This window comes from Carcharhinus amblyrhynchos, chromosome 10 (assembly GCF_965287045.1).
Source record: "Carcharhinus amblyrhynchos chromosome 10, sCarAmb.v2.hapA, whole genome shotgun sequence".
Lineage (NCBI taxonomy): Eukaryota > Metazoa > Chordata > Chondrichthyes > Carcharhiniformes > Carcharhinidae > Carcharhinus > Carcharhinus amblyrhynchos.
Genome location: NC_137333.1, coordinates 47617616 through 47639578, shown reverse-complemented (window position 1 = coordinate 47639578; position 21963 = coordinate 47617616). Strand labels below are relative to the sequence as shown.

At 41.3% G+C, this 21963-nt stretch overlaps 1 protein-coding gene across 1 annotated transcript in view; it reads left to right on the top strand.

Annotated features, from left to right (window-relative positions):
- The window catches only part of LOC145349369 (deuterosome assembly protein 1-like), a 131538-nt gene that overhangs the window by 71249 nt on the left and 38326 nt on the right, over positions 1-21963 (top strand). Inside the window, exons 9-11 of the mRNA XM_080197885.1 lie at positions 11104-11218; positions 13269-13466; positions 15332-15418. Coding sequence (XP_080054011.1) covers positions 11104-11218; positions 13269-13466; positions 15332-15418 — 400 coding nt within the window. The remainder of the gene's footprint in view (positions 1-11103; positions 11219-13268; positions 13467-15331; positions 15419-21963) is intronic.

Here is a 21963-nt window from a genome sequence, read left to right as displayed (position 1 = left end):
TTAAAATAGCAACATAGCTTATCAAGACTAAAAATATCCAAATGAAATTTTGGGTTCATTTTTAGCAAAATGGGATTGAACAAAATAAAGAACTTTAATTGAAATGCAAAAATGATTGGTGAGACAACACTGCACTTCCTGTTTAAAGTCAATGTAAAAAATTATATATACATCTAAATAATATGTTAAAATACCGGAGGAGGCACAGATATTTTAACAGGAATAATTCCAGAACTGAGAGAAGTGAACTGCAAATGTCATCATTAACAATGAACTAATGTTAATTCATGCTTTCGACCTGATCTCTGATGTAAAAATGTGGTATGTCTGTGAATCAATGATAGGTGCCTTTCCTCAAAGGCATATTTCTCACTGAGCTAGGAACATTAATTGGCATATACCATACTGGTGAACACTCTTAAACATTATTAAAATTGGTTCAAAATAATAACTGGTTAGTGAAGTGGATAACAGTTATTTTAACCCAATATTCATTCAGCTTAATAGCCAGACAACAAAACTGGGCACCGGAGAGCCACAGATTCTCAAGACTGTACGAAGACAGATTGTGATTATGCAGCAATTTTTCTAGTAAGAACGTAGACGATTGGAATTTAGTATCACTACAGTTGGGTGACCCCCACAGACATTGCCCAACCCCATAACATAAATGTGCACCTTATCCACCCATCATTCCCGCTACCCAGACTGATCGTGGCCCCCTACCACACTTCCCACCCGCAGAGTGGCAGCAGACACCCCCCTCCTCCTCTCTCCCCCATCAGGATGATCTGACTCTCCTCCTCCCACGCAACAGAGATCCATCTGGCCCGCCTCCTCCCCACCTGCCCCCCCACCCCCACCACCACCACCACCACCAGAGAACGATCTGACCCATCTCCCTCCTCCTCCAATCCTCCCACCAGAGAACGATCTGACCCTCCTCCTCCCCCGCTCCAGACATCCATCTGGTCCATCTCTCTCCCCCTCCACACCACAGAACAATCTGACCCGTCTTTGTCCCCTGCCCCATCACCGATCTGAGTTAGAGAGCCACTGGAAGATCTGAACTTACCTCCTCAGAAGCTGAAGTGCCTGAAACAGATTTTTGCGGACCATGTTTTAACGTAGAGAGGCGAATGTGATGGTAAAGGGGGAAATGCTGGTAAGTTTTGGTGTCCAGGCCATTAAGTCAATTTAAATGCATGCATTTCGGGCGCGGTGCCAATCATGGCCATTTTGGGTGCTTGGTAAAGGGGGAACAGTTGCGGAGGCAGTCACAGATCATGCTACTCGTCTCACGCTGAACTTTACCAAATTTTTGGACCTGAAAACAGGCACAACTTGTTCGTAAAATCAGGCTCAAAGGGTTTTCTTCTTGAAGAATGACAGAATTCCAGGGGAGATCTTCACATGCATGCTGATCAATACTGCTGCATACTATGTCACATGTTGACTTGCATCACTACCTATAATGACATATGCCATAGGTATATACCAATCAATTTATATATTTAGCAATATGTTCATCAGTATATGGAGCTACAAGCACTACAAAGCAATATCACAACATTCCCTTTTCCTTGTATCAAATTAATTATATAAATTATAAGTGAAATACATAATGTGATAGGATCATTGTGAACACTATTTACACATGCATTAACTCTTATTTAAATTGTTTAAGTCTCTCTGAAATGTCTAGGTGTCTACAGAGTCAACCTGATCGCATAACAATGAAACTTTGCTGAGGTATGAAATTGTCAATTCTTTTCCCTTGACTCATATGTATAGCCTCGTCCTCTTGATTATCTTGCACTTGAGTGTTGTACATGTCATCTCTCTTAACTTGATTCAGAATTTGAATATGCACTCGTTCTGAACACTACCGGAGTGTAAGATATGAAGCTGTTGGATATCTCTCTCAACTGACATCTATTCCTCCTCAATACCAATCCATTTGTAATGATCATCTTTTATAGCTATGGCTCATTACAAATCTTTGACACCTCCACAGGGAACTATGTCATCTTTTGTGGGTGGATCATTTTGACCTTCTGCCTTAAGTGCATTGAGGCAACACCCACACATTAGTCAGGTGTGATTCGCATTTTCTCTTACCTTTATAATACTTTTTCTTGGACTGACAGTTTTTCTTGGATTGACAATGATCTGACCAGATGATGACTCTAAAGAGTTGTCTTGATTTTGGCTTCTGAACATAATCTCTGTTGGGGATAGTAATCCCGTATCTAGTTGTGTTGTTTGTAAGTGTAACATTGCTATTTGAATGGGTTGATTGTCTTGATTGGCCTCCTTGCATTTAAGATTCATTGAATTTAGTCGTATCCTTTCTGCAGCCAAATTGATCTCGGATAATTCAGGGATAACAAGTCAGTTCGCAGCCCATTTTGCACATTTCTTGCAAGGGTTTACCACTATATTGTGAACTGTTGTCTATCCACTCTGGGGAACTAAAGGGACTGAAAATTGTACTCATCTTCTTTGCCTCTGATGTATGTAATGTATCTCTCAGTTGCTGAATGATAGGAAATTTGGAGAAGTAGTTGGTACCAACAAGTCATCACCTTGATGATAAACAAGTCGGTAGCTATTATTGACCATGGATGTGATGGAGCATCATGAGGATGGAGTGATTTTTTTGTTGACTGGTTTTGTCCTGATATGAATTGCACATGCTCAGCTTGTCCTGTCATTGTTGATCCCTGGCCAATAAACTGTCTCACAAGCAAGTCATCTTGTTCTTTCGATGCACATTTGAGCTTGATGTAACTGGCTAAGGCTATCTTGATGAAGCACTTCTGGGATCAGCATTTTTCTGCCTTTGACTCCACTTGAAATGCCAACTTCATCACAGTATAGTGAAAAATTCTGAGATCTTTGGGGGCGGCACGGTAGCACATTGGTTAGCACTGCTGCCTCACAGTGCCAGGGACCCAGGTTTGATTCCTGGATTGGGTCATTGTGTGGAATTTGCATGTTCTCCCTGTGGGTTTCCTCTGAGTGCTCCAGTTTCTTCTCATGATCCTAAGGACATGCTGGTTAGATGGACTGACCTAAATAGGCACTGGAGTGTGCCAACTAAGGGAATTTCACAGTAACTTCATTGCAGTGCTAATGTGAGTCTTACTTGTGACTAATAAATAAAACTAAAAGAAAATAATCTTTTCTATAGTATTTGGCCATCCACCGATGAAGATCTACCATAATGCCCTGAGGACAGGATCTCTAGAAATCTCTTCCTGAAGCTTCTTACATTTATTCATCTAGCATTGGTACTTTACTGGTCTCATGAATTATCATGATCCAGAGTTTATTGCAAGCTAGTTGTCCAGTGACTAATGGTCCATTAGTTCAAAAATGTAGAAGGCCATGCAGAACTTCCATATCTGCACTTCAGTGTCAATACTCTCATGCAATAGAGGGACAAATCATTATATGCTGTGAGTCTAGCTTGTTGGCTATATCATAGACTCCCATTTCATTAGGAACATATCGAGTATCTGCAGTGGTAAAATGTTGGCACTTGTCACAATGTTTGTCTCTCTCAGTGGCTTTTTCACCATCCAGATCTCTGCCATCCTCTTGAACATGCCTGTTTTGAACTGGTGTTTGGTGAACTTGTTCTTATTCTTTCCACTATGAAGCATCTGCTTTTCGCTGTGCTGTGGTCTCTGACGTCTTCCTCACTGTTGTTGTTCGTCCATTATCGTCGATGAGGACCTCGACACCATTAGTCGTTTTGAGGCTGGTTGCAGTGTGTCCGAAGATGATTGATCAGGCCAATACGGGCACGGAATATCCTGGCACATATTGTACAGACTTGTGTAGACACTGTAGTTGTTGCGCTGGTGGCTCTGGACTTGTGCAGCTCGCACTTAAGTTGTGCTTCAGCAATACACCTTGCTTCATGAGCTTGACAGCCTTTGTGGATGAGGCAGCACCAGGTAGGGCAGTTTTGTGCCAGCGTTTCCCAGGTGGTCGTGTCAATGTCAGGTGACTGCAGGGAGGCCTTGAGTGTGTCTTTGAAATGTTTCTTCTGCCCTCCGTGCGAGCGTGTTCCAGCAGAGAGTTCCCCAAAAAGGAACTGCTTGGGTATGCGCTCGTCTGACATACGGATGACATGACCTGCCCACCGGGTCTGCGCTCTCATCAGCAGTGTGTGGACTGATGGTAGACTTGCTCTAGAGAGAACTTCAGTGTCTGGTACTTTGTCTTGCCATCGGAGGCGTAATATTCTGCAAAGACAAGTCATGTGGAAATGATTGAGCTGTCTTGCATGCCTTTGATACAGTCCACATTTCACAGGCATACAGGAGGATAGTGAGTACCACGGCACTGTAGTCCTTCAGTTTTGTTGCTGAGCTGATTCCTCGACGTTCCCATTCAGTGGAGCATAGTCTACCAAAAGCAAAACTTGCCTTTGCTATTCTGCAGTTAACTTCTGCATCAGTAGTCACTGCTTGGGAGAGGGTGCTGCCAAGATAAGTGAACTGGTCCACTGCCTGTAGTTTCTACCCTTTGATTGTGATTATGGGTTCTGTGTACAGTGCATGAGGAGCAGGCTGATGCATGACTTCGGTCTTTTTAATGTTGATGGTGAGTCCAAAGTTGTCACAAGCCATGGAAAATTTGTCCATACTGGCTTGCACCTCTGGCTCTGAGCCAGCATACAGGGCGCAGAGCCAGCATATGCTGGCTCAGAGCCAGTTCCTCACTGTAAGAAGTCTCACAACACCAGGTTAAAGTCCAACAGGTTTATTTGGTAGCAAAAACCACTAGCTTTCAGAGCGCTGCCCCTTTGTCGGGTGAGTGGGAGTTGACATGGCATGTTGAAGGCTCCGGAGAAGATGTCGTAGCTTCTCTGCTCTGGGGAAGTACTGGACGACAAAGGGTACTGTGTCCACCATGTCCGGTGTTTGTCTTCTGAGGAGGTCAGTGCAGTTTTTCGCTGTGGTACGTCAGAACAGTCGATCAATGAGTCAAGCACCATATCCTGCTTTCACGAGGGCATCTTTTAGCGTCTGGAGGTGTCTGTTGCAATCGTCCTCATCTGCGCAGATCCTGTGTATACGGAGGGCTTGTCCATAGGGGATGGTTTCTTTAACATGTTTAGGGTGGAAACTGGAGAAGTGGAGCATTGTGAAGTTATCCGAGGGCTTGCAGTGAGGTGCTGAGGTGACCGTCCTTAATGGAGATGCGTGTGTCCTTAATGGAGATACTTCCCAGGAGCAGAGAAGCTACAACAACTTCTCCGGAGCCTTCAAAATGTCAAACAGACCATTGTCTGCAGCAAACTACCCAGCCTTCAGGAGAACAGTGGCCATGACACCACACAACCCTGCCACAGCAACCTCTGTAAGACGTGCTGGATCATCGACACAGATGCCATCATCTCACGTGAGAACACCATTCACCAGATACACGGTATATATTCTTGCAACTTGGCCAACGTTGTCTACCTGATACGTTGCAGGAAAGGATGTCCCGAGGCATGGTACATTGGGGAGACCATGCAGACACTACAACAATGGATGAATGAACACCGCTGACAATCAAGAGTGTTCTCTTCTTATTGGGGAACACTACAGCAGTAGTAGGCATTCGGCCTCTGATCTTTGGGTAAGCGTTCTCCAAGGTGGACTTCACGACACACAACAGCACAGAGTCGCTGAGCAGAGAATGATAGCCACGCTCCGCACACATGAGGACGGTCTCAACTAGGATCTTGAGTCTCAACTAGGATCTTGGGTTCATGTCACACTGTCTGTAACCCCCACAACTTGCCCGGACTTGCAAAATCTCACTAACTGTCCTGTCTGGAGACAATACATATCTCTTTAATCTATGCTTAACGCTCTCTCCACTCACATTGTATGTACCTTTAAGACTTGATTACCTGTAAAGACTCGCATTCCAATCACTATTTTGTAAATTGTGTTTGTATCTTTATATGCTTTGTTTGTGAATAGAACTCCCACTCTCCTGACAAAGGGGCAGCGCTCTGAAAGCTAGTGGTTTCTGCTACCAAATAAACCTGTTGGACTTTAACCTGGTGCTGTGAGATTTCTTAATGTGTTTACCCCAGTCCAGCCCTGCATCTCCACTTCATGAGCTTCCTCACTGTCAGGCATTCTACATGATCTTGTTCGGTTTCCCTTTAGATGACGCACCTCGCAGATATCTCGAGATGCAAGACGGTTATGTGACCAATACTTTAGACTGCACTTGCTGCATGCGTTGCCTTGTATGATTATTGCAGCTCCAAACATTTGCTTGCATCATACTTTCTGCTATCTTTAAGTAAACTGTTGATGTCTTATCCCTTCTGCATATAAAGCAGACCCTTTTGGAATGTCTCCAGTGGTGTCAATGAGATTACCAGCTCTATTGTTTTCTTTTAAATTTAAAGGAATTTTTGTTTCCCTCAAGTGAGCAATGTTGTTTGTTCTCTGCTGTTCCTAGCAATGGTGTAAATGGACAGTCAATGAGGGAGAAGTTTGCCACAACTTTTTTTGTTGTCCTTTGAAGCTCAGAGAATTTTGCAAATGAAAAGTCACAATCTCTGCTTCCATTTTTGTATTGTTGAACCTTCTTGCTTCTCAAGAATTCTTCTTCCCAAGACTTCCCCTTCAAATGACCTTTCCTGAATGGAAGATAGGAAAAGAGTGCAGGTCTACTGCATCTGCATCACTGGACCTCTGCTACACCCTGAGCTTTATGGCTGTAGTGCAAGCGTTCAGCGTCTGCATGGGGACATTCATCCCATGGAGCTTTCTTTCGTGGGAAAAAGTCATGATGTCAATGGCACTGCAGTCTTACAGTCCCAATTCAGATGGACTTTCCAGCTCAGTTCATCCAGAAGACTCATTTCTGGCAATTGGTATTCTAATATGCCTTCCCTTCAATTACTCACTCTCTCTATTCTCAAGAGTGACTTCCAGACTTGTTCCCAAACATTTTTGCCATTGCTTGATGGCTGGCACAGACATGATGGGCTGAAAGGCCTCTTTTTGTGTTGTAATACATTATGGGCAGGATTTTCCGGCCACACTTGCCTCAAGGTTCAAAACTCCCACCGGAGATCAATGGACCTTTGCATGGTCCATGTCCCACCTGCTACAATTTCCATGGCGGGTGGGACAGGAAAATTCCATCCTATGACCCTATCTATATCTGTTTGAAGACTCTTTGGCCATGATACCTTGCCCCATTTCCAGTGGGTGGGAAAGCCAGTGGGGGAAGAGCATCCAAAGGCTCAAACATTTTTACGTCCACCAGAAATCCCATTCCCATTGTTACTGCCTTCTACCAATGACATAGTGAGGTTCTTGCCAGGAAAGATCAGGAACCCCATTACCATACATTTAAGTATCATTAGTGGACTTCCCAGTTGTACCATCATTCCATGTTAGGATTTTCTCCATCCCGTCACCCCCCATTCCGCCCCCCCCCCCCCCCACCCCCTCCCCACCCTGCCTGTGTGACAAACAGGGACATGGCAAATGGAATTCCATGGGGGAGGGGTTTCCCATGTCCTGGGAGAGTGGCTGGGTGTTCTGTGTTTCTGTTCCCTGGGAAAGAGGTCTTATTGTCTATAGGGGTGGGGAGTCTTATTTTTATTTAAATTTTTTAATGGGCACCTCGATCTCTTGAAAGCTGAGGTTGCTGGGAGGACGGGCTCATTCAGAGATTAACCATGCATCGGTTCCTGGGTAATAAAGCAGAAGTTGAGATGTGTGTGGTCTCCCCAGCAGCCAGCCGGTCATCTGATGATCTGGATGGAACAGAGAGATTATTGAGGGCTGACACAATATGAAATTGTCACGACCTGCGTTAGTCAGTGCACAATGTTAAATAATGCTTAAATTTGAGAATAAGCTGGAACCTGATGGGAACCACACAGGGCTTTGTACATGTAGTCTGTGACTCCCTGCCACTGCCTCACTCAGCAATGTGGAAAATTCCATTGTACTTTTTTCCTACTTATCAGAGTCAACGGGGAAGGTAATGAACTGTTGATGTTTTGCAAACAGGGTACTGGTGTCATGCCAGATAGCTGTGTACATAACAAACTGACTGATGTTGCTAGTATCTCCAGCAGTAGTTTGGAAGGAATTCATGGAAAGAGCTATGGTAACATATTTTATCTTGTTGCTGTTTGTCAGAAATATTTTTAACCAAATCTGCCGCGAGAAAACTGATGGATCAAATTGAACCTACATAATTTACTGTCATTTACTTTCAAAACATAAAAGTAGACTAAACAATCACATTAATCACTGTTAAATATTGGAGCTGGTTGACATTAGTATTGTTGTCCCTACTGGTGCCATAATTTCGATATGTGTATTAACAAACCAGGCTTGTACAAAACTGATAACAAACTACCTAGCGTGTTGTTAGTTTATTAATTGTGGAGTTGTAATACATCAGGAATTAAGGGTAGATAGGTTCAGTTGGTGGATTACAAATCAAATGTTCCATCGACCTGCTGTCTTCAACTCGCTTATAACTTTCTATCATCTAGCAAGTAATTATTTTTCCTTTTTTTTGCAGTACCAAGTAGTGGATAACTCCACTAATACTGATCCTGAATGGGGTGATTGCATGACAAATTTCCACATGCATGGACAAATTATCACAGATATCATAAATTGAAGTTGCCTTTAGCTGAGCATATCTCTACAATGTACAGTTAGTCGAAAGGCTGTATTTTTGAACAGTATGAGATTAAATTCTAATTGAGGAATAGTCAGTTGAGCTTAGAACATAGAACATAGAACACTACAGCACAAACAGGCCCTTCGGCCCACAAGTTGCGCCGATCACATCAACACCTACCAATCTATAGACCTATCTATAACCCCCAATCCCGTAAAACCCCATATACTCATCCAGAAGTCTTTTAAAAGACCCCAGCGAGTTCGCCTCCACCACCACTGACGGCAGCCGATTCCATTCACTCACCACCCTCTGAGTGAAAAACTTACCCCTAACATCACTTCTGTACTTTCCTCCCCGCACCTTAAATCTGTGTCCTCTCGTAGCGACCATTTCAACCCGGGGAAATAGCCTCTGAGAATCCACCCTATCTATTCCTCTCAACATTTTATAAACTTCTATCAGGTCGCCTCTCAACCTTCGTCTCTCCAGGGAAAAGAGACCCAGCTCCCTCAACCTAACTTCATAAGGTATGCCTCCCAGTCCAGGCAACATCCTTGTAAATCTCCTCTGTACCCTTGATTGACAATATCTAATATAAGGGTAAATTTTCATACTCAGCACAAAGCTTTTCACGCCTAGAGAACATGTAAGGAAAGCAGTGTGTTTCTCCATGATTTTCTATCCATGAAGATAAATCATAGCATATTGATGCTTTAATACAAGACTCAGGTACACATAATTGAGTGTGTGGGAGTTGGGAGGATGGAGGTAGTGCTGGTGGTTGGTGGGAACGATAGGAAGGCTATATGTCAGCATAGTGTTTGTTTCAGAAAGTCATCACAAGTTTCAATTTGAGACACTAACGTGAAACTTATTATGAGAAATGACTCCAAAAACTGTATCAAAGAATTGGAACAAAGGAGGGTAATCTAAAAGGAGTAACATTGTAATTGAAAGGTGTACAATCTATAATCTTGTCTTTGTCATCATTCTGCCAAACACTAATGAGCTGGAGACATATTCAATAAAATCTGACCAGTGACTAGTCTGTTTAATATTAAATTATTGTCAAAATTAGCTCACCAATGGTATCAAGTCAAGAAATATCCAATGAGTTTGTCAAGCAGTACTCCAAAAAATGCTAACTACACCTCAATGATGCAATGTTCTTTATTTGCTCTTTCTACTATATAAACTCCTTGTAAAAGGTACACATATACTAAGATTGCACATTGTTTAGGGATAGTGTTAAAAAATATTGGCCGAGAAATTGATGGCCCCTGATTTTTTTAGGATGGTCACGAAGCTCATTGTGAATCAGAAGTACACCAACTGCTATCTTGGTACAGTTGGAAAAATAATCCAGGGTCTGTGGCTGAAACTGGGATATTCAAATTTGGATTGCCTTGAATGCTGTTGTTACCTGGTTGACTGTTCAAGAAAATCAAGTCATTTTGTAGTCCAACCCATGGTCCTTAAGGCATCTCTGCAGGTTTCATCAAAAAGGAAAATGTTAATAAGATGCTTACTTCAGCTGAGAGATGAAAGAGAGCTTTTTATGGATCCAGAACAGTCCCACAAACCATTGCTAGCACACTCCATTATCTTCCTTCCTGAATGTGGCCCCCAAACTTGCTTTATTTCTTGACCGTTTTCCCTCTTGGTCACCCTTTTGATCATCTTCCCTTCTCCTGTAAAAACTTACCGAAGCTGCTGCCAGTGACACTGTGGCATAAATACCAAACATCTTATAGCAAGCGCTTGGGAATATCTAGCAGGCTTTCATAGCTCACTAGTCTCATTAAAATGAGATCCAATCCAATATTGGGTGCACAGCAAGCCTACCCATTCAAGCACATGGATCATTCCTTGGAATGTCTATGACTGTCATTAAGCCTTTATTTAATGAAGTTATTAATTTGATTCATTAGATGGGCCTTAAATGCATGCATAGCATCACAAAACATAAAGCATATTTCAAATTTTATTTATGGTTAAAAATCAAAAATGTTGTTGTGTACTGAAATAGAGCATACATTTTTAACTTTGAAAGCAGATATAAATAGCAGTAGGCAATGTCCAGGTTAAGAATGTTATAGCATATAATCTGAAGCAGTAAAACCTCACTCTCCATTGAGTTTTCTGAAGTATTTTGATATTTAATTTAGACCTGTTACCTTTCTTAAATTCTCTAAATTTTCTCGGTATTTATATGGAACTTGATGTTATCTTCAAATATTTAGAGATTGGTACTTTTGGGGTAATTATTAAAGTTGCAGTGTCACATACTCTACCCCCAAAGCACAAAGACCAGGAAAATTCAGTTCCTACTTAAGTGAATGTTTACTATGAGAGCCTAAATACATTTATGTGAAGAGCCACATGGAGATGAAGATTTATATTGTTTTTCCTCAGGCTTGATTTATCCCATGCATATTGCATGCAACAGAGTGATGAACTCAACAGAAAAGAAGAGGAGTTACAGATATTACAGAATGAGTACATGGAAGAGAACAAGGAAATCAATGAAGTATGTCTGTAGCATAGTGCCTGCTGTAGAATAAGTTTAGAACATTATTAGATGTTACATTACTCATTCTATCTTATCACAGCCATAAACTGTTACAATTTTATGCTACCCCTACTCATCTCACATATTTGATCATTCAGTTTTTTTAAGATGACTTTATAAATCAAAAACAGAAACTGCAAAATCACCTACTGTGATTATTTTTTTCCAGCGTTGGTATGTATTAATAATTGGGATGATCCAACAACTGTAAACCAAATGTGACAACATTAGAACCATAGAACACTACACCACAGAAACAGGCCTTTTGGCCTTTCTTGCCTGTGCTGAACCATTTTTCTGCCTAGTCCCACTGACCTGCACCTGGACCATATCCTTCCGCACCCCTCTCATCCATGTACCTGTCCAAGTTTTTCTTAAATGTTAAAAGTGAACCCGCATTTACCACTTCATCTGGCAGCTCATTCCACACTCCCACCACTCTCTGTGTGAAGAAGCTGCCCCCTAATATTCCTTTTAAACTTCTCACCCTTCACCCTTAACCCATGTCCTCTAGTTTTTTTCTCCCCTAGCCTCAGTGGAAAAAGCCTGCTTGCATTCACTGTAGCTATACCCATCATAATTTTATACACCTCTATCAAATCTTCCCTCATTCTTCTACGCTCCAGGGAATGAAGTCCTAACCTATTCAACCTTTCTCTGAAACTCATCCTTGTAAACCTTCTCTGCACGCTTTCAACCTTAGTAATATCCTTCCTGTAATTAGGTGACCAAAACTGCACACAATACTCTAAATTCAGCCTCACCAATGTCTTATACAAGCTCACCATAACATTCCAACTCTTATACTCAATACTTTGATTTATAAAGGCCAATGTACTAAAAGCGCTCTTTGCAAACTTATCTACCGGTGACGCCACTTTTAGGGAATTATGTATTTGTATTCCCAGATCCCTCTGTTCAACTGCACTTTTCAGTGTCCTACCAGTTACCTTGTATGTTCTACCTTGGTTTGTCCTTTCAAAGTGCAATACCTCACACTTGTCTGCATTAAACTCCATCTGCCATTTTTCAGCCCATTTTTCTAGCTGGTCCAAATCCCTCTGCAAACTTTGAAAATCTTCCTCACCGTCCACTACACCTCCAATCTTTGTATCATCACCAAATTTGCTGATCCAATTTACCACATTTTCATCCAGATCACTGATATAGATGACAAACAACAATGGACCCAGCACTGATCCCTGTGGCACACCACTAGTCACAGGCCTCCACTCAGAGAAGCAATCCTCCACCACCACTCACTTGCTTCTGCCATTGAGCCAATGTCTAATCCAATTTACTACCTCTCCATGTAGACCTAGCGACTGAACCCTCCTAACTAACCTCCCATGCAGGACCTTGTCAAAGGCCTTACTGAAGTCCATATAGACAACATCCACTGCCTTCCCTTCATCCACTTTCCTGGTAACCTTCTCAAAAAACTCCAATAGATTCTTTGAGACTTGCTGAAATAAATGATAGTTTTAATAGAAAAATTATTGCTTTCAACATTCATTTGCCTATTCTGCAGCTTTGCTGATTGTGATAATACATTGTTTGATCCCATTTAAAGACTCAAATTGAATCACATTTTAACCTTTAAAATGCAGACAAGGCAAACATAGAAAGAGAGGAAATGGCCGGCTGGTCCATTGGGCATGTTCTACACTGTTATGGTATAATTTTTGCATAGAATCACAAATCGATCGGTTGCTACAATATACTTCACATGGGCCTTTTTTACTGCAATGGACAGATAAAATCTTTATTCCTGTCCCAGGAGTTTAAACAAAGATTCAATTGGGAAAAGACAATGCTCTAATGAACCTTCTAATTACAATTTCATATTCCAATAATTGTATCATCTCTAATGTCATTAAATTCTATCAGAAGAGCAACAAAATAAAGCTACTTGATTTCTTTGGCTATAAATTAGAAAATCAGATAACCATAACACATAATCACAAAACATTTTAAATATTTATTTATTTTTGCTTTTTTATTGCAGTTGAGGGACTGTTTGTGTCAGAAGGAGCAGTCACATAGCTCTGAGATGGTGGGAATTAGAACAGAGGTCTCCAACCTGACTGCAGAGCTCGATCAGAAAGAAATCACCATAGCAACTGCCACAGAGAAAATCGCTTATCTGGAAAAGCAACTGAAAACTGAGCTGGAAAAAAGAAAACAAATATTGGCTGAATATTGGGTGTGTGATACTACATTCACAACTAATACCTAAAAGGACAACTAACAACTAATCTTTAAATCTTTAAGATGATTTTCTTTTGTATGACATTAAAGTATCTGAGGACTGTTTGGGAAACAGTGTATTTTTTGCAACCAATATGTCTTTTGAAATATGTTGTATTAATTGAAATGGTGAGTTTTCTACATTGTACAAAATTATGCATCTCCACAGTTTATAAGCACAGCTTGAAGAAGAGTTGCTCTCACATTATCATATGACACAGAAGGAGGCCATTTAGCTTGTCACATCTATACCAACTCCCTGGAAGCACAGCTCCTCTCATGCCATCCCACCCATTCCCTGTAATCCTGCAAACTTTTTCACTAACAAAATTATTTTCTTAACACATATTTTGCTCCATCTTTGAGGACAGGAATTTGCATAATCTGCATTGATCGCTGCTTTTGTTATAAACTTTTCCCTTATTTTCTTCCTTTTGCAATGTCACAATGATAAGAAAACTAAAGATTAATATAATTTGAAGCAGATAGTGTAGAACAGCGGGAAAAAAAATTCTCTTGACTGTCCAATCTCCAAAACGTATAAGATGTTGAACGTATGAGACGTATAAGATGTTGAATGGGATGGATAGGATAGAGGTGGAGAGGCTCTTCCCGCTCAGAAAGGACAGTAGGACTAGAGGGCACAGCCTCAGGATAAAGGGGGGGGCGGTTTAGAACGGAGTTGAGGAGGAACTTCTTCACTCAAAGGGTGGTGAATCTCTGGAATTCTCTGCCCGTTTAAGTGGTGGAGGCTGCCTCGCTCAATATTTTTAAGACGCGGGTTGATAGGTTTTTGATAGGCAAGGGGATTAAGGGTTATGGGGAGAGGGTGGGAATGTGGAACTGAGCCACGACAGATCAGCCATGATCTTATTGAATGGCGGGGCAGGCTCGAGGGGCTAGATGGCCTACTCATGCTCCTATTTCTTATGTTCTTATGTTCTTAAAACAAAGGTGATGCTCTGACAAGAAGGAAATATTACTGTAATAGAGATTATTTTCAGTTTAAAGTTGCTCTCTCTCAGCTGCCGAAAAATAATGTTTAAAATTTCTTCCTCCTGTGATGAGATGTGTTGCTGGTAGTGTTCTAAATGAAAAGATTATTGATGCTGAAGAATAAGAGAGAATAATTTAACTGACGTCCATAGCAGATCTGTCAGCAAACAGATGTTAATATGAATCTGCATCATCTGTTGAATGTTGGGTGCTGATGTGAAGGTTTTATTAACTTTAAAGTACAATATTTATTGCTTATTTTTGTTTGGTTGCTTTAAACAAATAGTTGGCAGACATCCATTACTTTTAATGTTGGAGAATGTTATATTCATAGAATATTGAATTTTTACAGTGCAGAAGGAGACCATTTGGCCAATCGAGTCTGTACCGTCAACAATTCCACTCAGGCCCTATCCCTGCAACCCCAGGTATTTAGCCCACTAATCCCCCGACACTAAGAGGTAATTGAGCATGGTCAATCAACCTAACCTACACATCTTTGGACTGTGGTAGGAAACCAGACATGGAGAGAACATACAAACTCCACCCGAGGCCGGAATCAAACCTAGGTCCCTGACACTATGAAGCAGCAGTGCTAGCCACTGTGCCACTGTTAATATGGGGGTATGAAGTGAGAAAAAGCATGATGAGGGAGTTTTCCAACTGCACGTTCTCTGGGAATGCTGAAGCTGACACAAGTGCTCTGAAATATGAAAATTATCCAATGCTCATTTCAATAAGCACAATTCTAAGAATTCTTAAATTAGATTGTTGTACTTACAAAATGAAGCTGTGTGCAACTCGTGGCTTTGTCTTAATCTACAGGTGGCAATGGACCAGCTTGGATCTCTTGAAGTGGAGAACAAACAGTTGAAGAAAATGTTGCAAACGCTGGAGGGTAAAAGATCTATGGTAAATATAAATGAAATGTGAAAAATATAATGTCAATATTGTAGAGCACAATTTTTTCATATAAAGAGAAAGCAAATAGCAAGAATCTGCTTGGCTACGAGAATAAAATCAAAGCAATTTTTGCATTTTTATAATGTATTTTCTGCTGCTCCTCTTTGGGTTCTGTGCAGCACTTTTCAGCCAAAGTGATAGATAAGCAAATATAAATGCTGATGGGGATCTGACTACAGGAGCTGAGATAGGAGTACATGACTGATTTGGCATTCAACTTTTCAATTCACCTTGTTATGAAGCACCATGCGCACACTCTAACTTATCATGATAGTACAGGTTAAATTAGTAAATTCTAAGTTATCATTTATAAACACATTCTATTATTACTTATTATTGTTTTATCTTTTGACACTATATTGGCTAAAAACGGAATGTAGCCCCATTCATCAATATTTGTAACTTTGTTAAATTATGTCCCTCTGCTTCAACACCCTTCCCTCCCTTCTCTTGATCCACCCTCTCCCTCTCAGTGAGTTGTGGGCCAAAGAACTTTAACCTGCCACTGAGATGTCCTATTAACTTAGGCTGACCTCCAGCCTCTGGGGCACCATACCAAAAACAAAGCAAAATCTTTGTAGAAGGATTAGGCAAGGTTATGGGGAGGGATGGCCTGATAATTGGTTGGGATTCAAACAGCCTGTGCACAATATTCTTTTGCTTAAGTATTTATCCCCTATCTTCCCTGCTTTCCTGTTTGTTTAGGGCTTGAACAAAGCAACATTCCGTAAATACTTGCCATGCTTTGGCTGCGGTTGATTTTTTTTTTGCCCCCTTCCAATAACCATTGAATTCTGACACTTGAGCTGAAAATGAAGCATATAGTGTCAAATAAAAACAAATTACTGCAGATGCTGGAATCTGAAACCAAAAGGTTTCAAAATTTTCCAGCATTTTCCCATCTAGTGCTAAAAATTAGTTGACACAAGTTTTTGGATGTCTCGGTTACAATTTGCAATTTGCCTATGCCAGCTCCAATGGAGGTAAACAGTTTATAAAATTTGTGTTGTCTCCTCATTCATATGATTGTAGTGTAGGGGCAATTGTCTGCTAGCTGCCTCTGCATTCAACAAGAAACCAAGCAGCATTTGCAAAGAGCATGTGCTTCAACCAGCATTCTGTTCTTAAAGTTAGTCTATCCTTCATATAGGAAAGATGCAGTATATTATCTGTACTGCTAAGCACCGTTGTTTCAACTGTAACCTTAGAAAATGGAACACCAGGGGAGAGAAAGAATTCCAGAGCTACTGATATGCTGAAGATGGTAGTATAGATGGACAGGAGAACAACCATGGTTCTGGGATGTGCAAGAAGATCCTCAAGGACCAGCTTCAGAGGGGATTAAGAGCAGGTGGCCACTGAGGTAAATTCTCAACACCTGGCTGAAAGAATCTGATAGCAGTGCCTCACAAAGTTCTTCATGACCTTACAAAGGTGATCAAGTGAGTGAATGCATCTTGACATCTTCTATCCATCACTCCATCAACACATCACACTGCTCAGTGCTCCACAATCACATTACTCAGTTATCAATAACCACAGGATTGCAGGACTCGTAATTAACATCCAAATATTCCACTTTACCCACATGCACCTAATAATGCTGTCAACCTAACACCTATCTCTCGACTTCACCTTCATCTGGTCAACTACGCAGTTGCATTACTTACATTCTTTCCTCTCTCTTGCAGACAAGATAACACAATAGAAGGGACAGAGCAGAACCAGTCAGTGATGAAGTTTCCTGCATGGTGGCACAGTGGATTAGCGCTGCTGCTTCACAGCGCCAGGAACCTGGGTTCAATTCCTGACTTGGGTCACAGTCTGTGCAGAGTCTGCACATTCTCCCCGTGTCTGCATGTGTTTCCTTTGGGTGCTCCGGTTTCCTCCCACAGTCCAAAAGACATGCTGGTTAGGTGCATTGGCCATGTTGAATTCTCCCTCAGTGTACCCAAACAGGTGCCAGAGTGTGGCGACTAGGGGATTTTCACCATGACTTAATTGCAGTGTTAATGTAAGCTACTTGTGATATTAATAAATAAACTTTAAACCTCCTGATCCCTACAGAGGAGACAGCATTCTGCAATTTGGAACAAGCAGCGACAAGAGCCTGTGACATCTGGACTCTGAATAAGAACTTTCAGTATAATAGTATGTTCCTACCTATGCCCCTTCTCAGATGCAATCTCACCCTCATCCTGCTTTCTTGCACGATGAGAAAGCCATATATCGTCAAAATGGATTTCTTATTGCTCACGCTAACATTCCTCTTTCTGATTTACTGCTTTCAAAGAACAAAGAGCTACCTCCTGCCATTGCAACACAGAATAGGGAGAGTGAGCTCAGTGCTGATGAAGACATCCCTTAAATGATCTGACATTTACAGCCACCAGTTCATGCACTGGCGCTGCATGTGGTAAATCACCACGCAGGAATGGCTGCAACTGGGTCAAAAAAAGAACAAGAACAACCCAGCATGAGAAACAAGCCCTTTGGCCCAACGAGCCCGTGTCGCCCCTTCAACAAAGCATTTTCCTACACCTACCAGGTACACAGGTGGTTTGTGTGCCAACTTTGTGGAGGGTAATGTAGATGAATACAGTTGCAGAGGGCTCAGATAAGGATCTTAATGGGGCAACATGTAGGAGAACGCTGATTGGCATGCACACCAAGATGTCAGGTGCATTGGTTGGCCTCTTAAGGAAGGAACAGCAAGCACAGTTGCTGTAAAGAAGACCAGTATCTCTCCCCTGTCAAAGGCCCTAGAGAGAAAAGCAAGGACACAGCATGGGACAAGGAGAATGAAAAGGATGTGAAATTGCCCGTTAGTAATGCTGCCCTCTGAACCTTCTCCTCAGCAAACAGAATCAATAATGAGGGGTCAGTTAAAGGGCAATCAGGTGACAACAAGTAGCTACATGGAAAGCCACAAAGGAGAAAACCCCCAAAAATGATGAAGCTACTTCCCATACCCACAGAAAGAGTTATTCTCATCTGAAACAGACTACAGAAACACTCCTCTTTGGATGAGAAAGGGCAAGAGATTTGAAACCAGCAAAAGAAGTGACCAAAGTGACAAACCACTGGAAACCATGAAGAGGTAGTGCATTGCAACCCCAAATTGCAGCTAAATGCTCCACGCATCTCAGCTGCAGGAAGCCAGGAGCAGCGAAGTCCTCAATGTAGAATAGAGTAGTAGAAAATCTCCCTGTTTGCATCTTACCCACCCTGTACTCTGTCCTCTCCTCCTCCCCTATCCAGTCCAGAAACTGCTATCACCTGAACAGAATAACTCTGTTGGGGAAGACCAGACTGCTTTCTCAGGCCAACAACAGTGAAACTGTGGAATTGTTTGCCAACACTATGGGTGAGATTCTCTGAACTCCCTATAGCATGTTTCTCAGCAGCAGGAGGCAGTTTATCATTTGCTGGCAGTGAGATTGCCTAGTCTTGCCACTGTCAATAGGATTTCACCTTCAATCCATGCTGCCAGGAAGCCGGCAGTGGGGATGCGCCGTCGGCCAAACCAGAAAATCTCACCAACGTGAACACTGGAAGATCTTGCCCTTTGGATATTGCCAAGAAACTCTGTCAGGAAAATCCAATGAGTTATATTATTTTCCATTGGTAATATTCCGATTGTATTTTGTAAACTGGTTGACTGTGTGAATGGTAATTAAGGCAGGACACAGTTGGAATTTAAACTGTGAATTTCATGTGTTAATGAGTCCAACAAGACTTCAAACAGATGTTTACCTAAACCAATTTAGTGGGGATGATGACCAAACTGGAATAGGTCTAAGTGGGTGGTGTGTTTCAAAGGCTAAGATATACAAAGTGTGAAAGAAAGGTGGCATAAGTAAGGTATGAATAAAACGAGTTTACTTTTCTTTTATTCTAAAAGTTAAAGTAAAGAGATGAAGTTAATTAATTTGGGAGAGATTAATTCGAAAAAAATTGGAGAGATCACAGGCAAAGAACATAGTTAACAGGATATTGAAACTTACGAAGGTAGCTGCTTTATATCTCAGCCAACGGCAGGAATAGTTGGTTAACTCCCAGCAAGCACTATGAACGAAGCCAGATGTGAAAAGTCAACTGCAGGTTAACTTCAGAAACAGCCCCAAAAGAAATGAAATGCTCATTAGATTGGGGAAGGTTAAATCCAAAGTTAGTTAAATTATCGTTATTTGGGCCTGCTTAAAATATTGGTACTGTGTGAGGTCATTGCCTTATTTTAAGTATAATTGTTTTACTTTATCATTTTCCTATTTTTTAATGAAGCTTTACTTTCCTGTAAAAGTATCACAAGTAGTTGGGGGACATCATTTTTGATTCACAACCTCTCCTTATGTTATACAAATTGCAAGCACAAATGTTAAGGCAACTATTTCAAGTTTCTTCCTGGAATTTGAACAGCATGGCATTTACTAGCAGTTGTGTTCTCAACAGTATAGAGGAACATACTGAAGGGTCAGAACTATCAGAATCAACTGGATAAGTAACCAACACACAGCTTTAATGAGTCAAAAGATTGCCTTTATTAACATGTGAACCATTAAGTCTAGTATTTGATGTATTTCAAACTTGGGATATCTTGCCAAGATCAAAGTTAACCTGCTGTTCCCGCAGGAGTGCAGAATACCATACCTCAGCATTTACAGGTAATGTTTATGATAGTCAAAAGGAAACAATTCCAATTTTTCCAGCCTTGGTATTATGCCCGCAGAGGCAACTTTGCAATTTCAGAAGTAAAAAAGGTGATGGGTAGTCCCCTTCCTTGTTGCAGATCAGATTTAATGTTAGCAGACATGCTTCACGGCACCTCAGAGAAGTAATGAACCATGGTGGAAGCCTAGTCAAAAGTTATTGACAATTTCACATGTCATCATGTAATGGTGGTGAACTTCACAGCGCCAAGCACCTGGTTCAAATCCATTTGGGTGTCTGTCTGTGTGGAATTTGCATGTTCTCCTTGTGTCTGCATGGGTTTTTGCTGGATGCTTCAGTTTCCTCCCACAATCCAAAGACATGGGACGGCACGGTGGCACAATGGTTAGCACTGCTGCCTCACAATGCCAGGGACCTGGGTTTGATTCCTGGCTTGGGTCACTGTCTATGTGGAGTTTGCATGTTCTCCCCGTGTCTGTGTGGGTTTCCTCCGGGCGCTCTGTTTTCCTCTCCCAGTCTGAAATATGAGCTAGTTAGGTGCATTAACCCCAACAGGCGCTGGACTGTGGCAACTAGGGGAATGTCGCAATAACTTCATTGTAGTCTTAATGTAAGCCTTACTTGTGAGTAAAAAAAAATCACTTTTACTTCACTTTGACTTTAATTTTTACATGCAGGTTAAGTAGATTGGCCACGTTCAATTATCCCTTAGTTTGTCTGTGATTGTGAGTGTCGCTGAACTTGATGTAGTGTAGTATCCCTAAAGCTATAAGGCCTTGTCTACAAACTAGAAACCTGTTCCAGGAACAATTGGCTACAAAAACAGGTGAAAGTCTCACCTATATACCATCGAGTACGAAGAGATTGAGAGAATATAATGGTACATGATTAGTTAAATATGCTTTCAATACAGTGATTAATGATAGGGATTTGTTCATAAAAGGTAAATGACCATTAAATTGATCAGTATTGTGAAAGTGTTCGTATGTATTAGAGTATTTTATCCAGTGGTTAAAGTATTCTGAATGCAACAAGATTGAGATTTCAAGATTTCAATGTATCAATTACTTAAAATTTAATTTGTCATTTCATCTTTTCTTTGATTTATAGTTCCATCACCTCTTCCATCTGTTGAAACATCTGTCCCACTGCTTCAAACAGCTTTTATGTGTTATGCTCTAGAGACTCCATTGACACAGATGTGCTTTGGAATTTAACTAGGGTGCCTAACCTTATATCCTAATGACCAGAGGCTGGCCTTCTAACCTGCCCACTTCTGCATCCTGATTCCATCATTTCTGCTTCTGGCCTGCTTTGGCTGGCACCAATCCCATTTCCAGCCCAAGTGGTTTAATTTTCTCTTTTGCAGACCACCTTTTCCCTTTGAAGAAACTACAGCTGTCAATCAGGCTTAGAGTCTTTGTAAACAGAGCAGTTAGAAACAATGGGGTACTTGAGAAGGTGGAATTGGATCCTTCTATACTGTAGGGATTCTATGATTTAGGATGTTGGGCAAGTAAATGTTTATCCTTTCGTTTGAATATAACCTCCCACAAATGAAGTCAATTTGTTAAAATCTCAACATTCAAAAGTTTGAAAGACTCCTTCTCAAAAATATATGCTTTTGAAGTCAGCCAAGAGGTGAGAAAGGGGGATAGTTATCCCACCACCTTTTCCCATTCATAACCGTTAAACAGGCTTTCTTGGTTGAAATTTAGAAGAGAAGTATCAGATCAGCTATCTGAATTGTACGGTGGCATGATAAGATGAAACCATCCGCTTCTGATGATTCCTTAAATGCCCTTTGTAAGATGAAGGCTGAA